At 39.0% G+C, this 3,270-nt stretch overlaps 1 protein-coding gene across 2 annotated transcripts in view; it reads right to left on the reverse strand.

The window, feature by feature from the left end:
* The window catches only part of Ttc27 (tetratricopeptide repeat domain 27), a 131,087-nt gene that overhangs the window by 66,458 nt on the left and 61,359 nt on the right, over positions 1-3,270 (reverse strand). For both annotated transcript variants that reach the window (XM_026789696.1, XM_005367932.2), the window contains 2 exons: positions 2,367-2,462; positions 735-857 (listed from right to left, as the gene is read on the reverse strand). In XM_026789696.1, coding sequence (XP_026645497.1) covers positions 735-857; positions 2,367-2,462 — 219 coding nt within the window. The remainder of the gene's footprint in view (positions 1-734; positions 858-2,366; positions 2,463-3,270) is intronic.

Raw genomic sequence — 3,270 nt, forward strand, 5'->3', positions numbered from 1 at the left:
CACATGTACGGGCTCATGACCACCTGTAACTCCAGGTCCAGAGGATCTGACACCCTCTTCTGGCCTCTGTGGGCACCAAGCACATACATGGTGCACATACATATACAGGCAAAACACTCATACACATAAAATAAAAATAAGTTGTTTTAATCAACATATGATTTCAGTGTATCCAGTTTTATGGCTACTCACAATGTAGAGACAGAAGCCTTAACATATGGTTCACGTATGAGGAGAGGAAACAACAGGTTTATAACAGATGCAAACAGTACATTTTCTCTGTTGGCCCAATTTAAGAGTGGAGTTAAATTTGCATCACACACTTCATACAGGGATCACATAGACCTTCTCAAACAGACTCAGCCTCCTAGATGACCCCGCCATGTCCACAGCCTCTAATCGTCAGGCATGCCAAAGACAGTTAAAGCTAATCCCTGGTAGTTTACTTCAAAGCTGTCCTATAGAAGAATCGATAGAAAAATTGATCAAAACATGCAGTACCTTCAAGCTTTTATTATTCTTTCTTAAATGCCAATGTTATATCAACTGCAGGCTGCTTTTCTCTTTACAGACACGAAATAAGCTGCCCAACATAAATCAGAGCAAATGCTGCAAAGTCCTAAGTGAAAGGAGGAACTGGAGCAAACACTATCAGAAGCGGGCTTTCTAAGGTGTGATGGAGACGTGTGGAAGGAAGAAGGGGCTCACCACACGCTGACATGCCTGTCACGTACCTTCCCATGCTGCCCAGTCCTTTCATAACAGATGACCACGTCTTCCCACATCTCCAGCTTCTCAAATATCTGAAGGGCTGAAGTGGTACATCCCAACTCAAAGAGCAAACCTGCAAGCTGGCGCTAGAAAGACAAATGAGAGTCATCAACACTCCTCCACAGGAAGCAAATCCATCTTGCCCAGTAACTCCAACCTGCCTTTTAAAGGGCTGCTTATTGTAATACAAACATCATTTACAAAACTCAACATCTACTACCCAGGAATCTGTGAGAACCACACTTACTTCAGTAAGTTTTTTTTACAGGCAATGAAGTACTAAAAACAAAATAGAAACTGATCAAAATACTCAATGCATCAGATTTTTAAGATCTCAGAACTAAAAAAAAAAAAAAAAAGTCAATTATTTCCTTCTCATCTAAAGATTCCTTCCACGAGAAGCTCTGATTTGCAAAAGTCACATCCCACATACCAGTGTTTAAAGCTCTGAGGAAGCAATGCAGGCACCATTAAAGCCTCCGTGCTTCCTCTTTCCACATGAGGGCATCTCAGGCTCTGTCTCAAGCAGTCCTACTTGTTTCAGACACAGACTAGTAATCTGAGTCACTTAATTCCACAGGCCCTAGAAGATCAAGATGAGCAAGCAAAGTAGGTGTGGGCCAGTAAACAATACACTCAACAATAAGTAGAATATGTTTTAAGTTGCCCATCCTACAGGAATGGAAAAAAATATTATAAGAAAATAAAGAAACTGATGTTTTTGAATAGATCTGGTTTCAGGTCAGTGGTCTCTGAATTGTTTTCTCTTTGAATACATCTTTACTGCTCTTTGAAATTCAGCTCCCATTTAAGAATCACAGGACAAAGGCTGCATGCTAGCTCAGTCTGGGACTTTAGGAGCTCCCCCAGTCACCCTTGCACCCTGGAAAGAGAACAGTTGGGGATATCACAAAACATAAAGTGTCAAATAAATGCTTTCCTTTTATTTGCTTTTGTAAACACTGTTAAAAGGTTCAAAGGTTTATTGTTTCGTAGAAAAGCCTTAAAGATATTTGAATATAAAATGCTGGGCTTGAAATATGGCTCAGCAGTTAACAGGCACTTCTTGATCTTCCAAGACCCAAACAGTTCAGTTCCCTGCCTCATGTCAATTGGCTCACAAGCACCTACAACCCCAGCTCTGGACACTCTCTTTTGCCTTCCATGATCATCTGCACATGCACACACACACACACACACACACACACACACACGTATACTCACTCATAATAAAAATAAATCTTTAAAAGGTTACTATAAAATGTCCTTTTGAAAGTGAAAGCAGACAACTCTCCCGAGAAGCCCAAGCACATTCCCAACCAGCACTCTCTCTCTCTCCCGCTCTCCACACCCCTGCTTAATTCTATATCAAAACCTTTTCTTAAGAAACTTAAACTCATGAAAAAAACAAAAGTATTTATGATTCTTCTATCTTAAATTCTAAGATCCTACCTACTACCAATTTAAAACCATTTCAAAACGTTTTTAAATCCATTACCATTTTAATCAAAACGGTAATTTAAAACAACTGGAACTCCCCAAGTGCTTTTACTGATTTCACTAAAATAGTTAAAAATGAAGACAAACAGAAGTACCTGAATAGCCCAGTGAGGGGGTACCTGACAGCAATAGAAAATCTTCAGACGTTCCAGTACAGATGTAGTTTTGTCTTCAAATTGGTCTGCAAGAGCCTAAGAACACATACCATAATCACAGTCTATATGTATAATAATTTTAATGTAAACAAAGTTCCTATTATAAAAATCATTAAAATACACATATAAATAAAGAACTCCAGTCATTTGGTCAAGGCAAAAGGCTGTATGAAGTTTTTTTTTGAGTTTAAGTATTTTAAAAACTTGAAATTTAATCAGTATTTCTATAAACATTCATATTTAAATATTACCAGGAAATTTTTAAATTAAAATTTCCTACAATAAATCTTTCAACGATCCAGTCTTCTCACTAAAAAATTTTCATTTTTTTCTAAGAAAAAGTGTTCTTTATTGTACTTATCTCCAACGTGATGTTGTTTTGACAATGAGAAGCAACCATGTGAAATGAGAAAAAGCAGCTCTATCCAATTACAAACAGGTACTCTCATCCCTCAGCAAAGGAGGTGTAAGGGTGGGCATCCACTCACACAAGACCATCTGTGCAGTGCAGTGGGCACTGCGAGCCACATAACTGAATTCCTGTGATGGCCTGAAATTCCCAATCTGGTAATGAAAAACAGCTCCCAGAGACACAGCAAGAAGCAGATGAGATGACCAGGATGGCTCTCTGAAAACAGGAACCTGAGCCAACTGCAGAGTCAAAAGTTGGCACTATATAGTCATCAAGTGACTAGTCATCAAAGAAAGCTCACATACAAAATGTCAACTTGAATTCAGACATAGTCTAGAATCCCAGACAAACACATGGACAGCCCCATTACCACGGCCATCTGCCTGCCTCTGATTTGTCAGTAGGTTTGGACTAACTACAGACTTTTCCTGG

Source organism: Microtus ochrogaster, unplaced genomic scaffold (genome assembly GCF_000317375.1).
Source record: "Microtus ochrogaster isolate Prairie Vole_2 unplaced genomic scaffold, MicOch1.0 UNK26, whole genome shotgun sequence".
NCBI lineage: Eukaryota > Metazoa > Chordata > Mammalia > Rodentia > Cricetidae > Microtus > Microtus ochrogaster.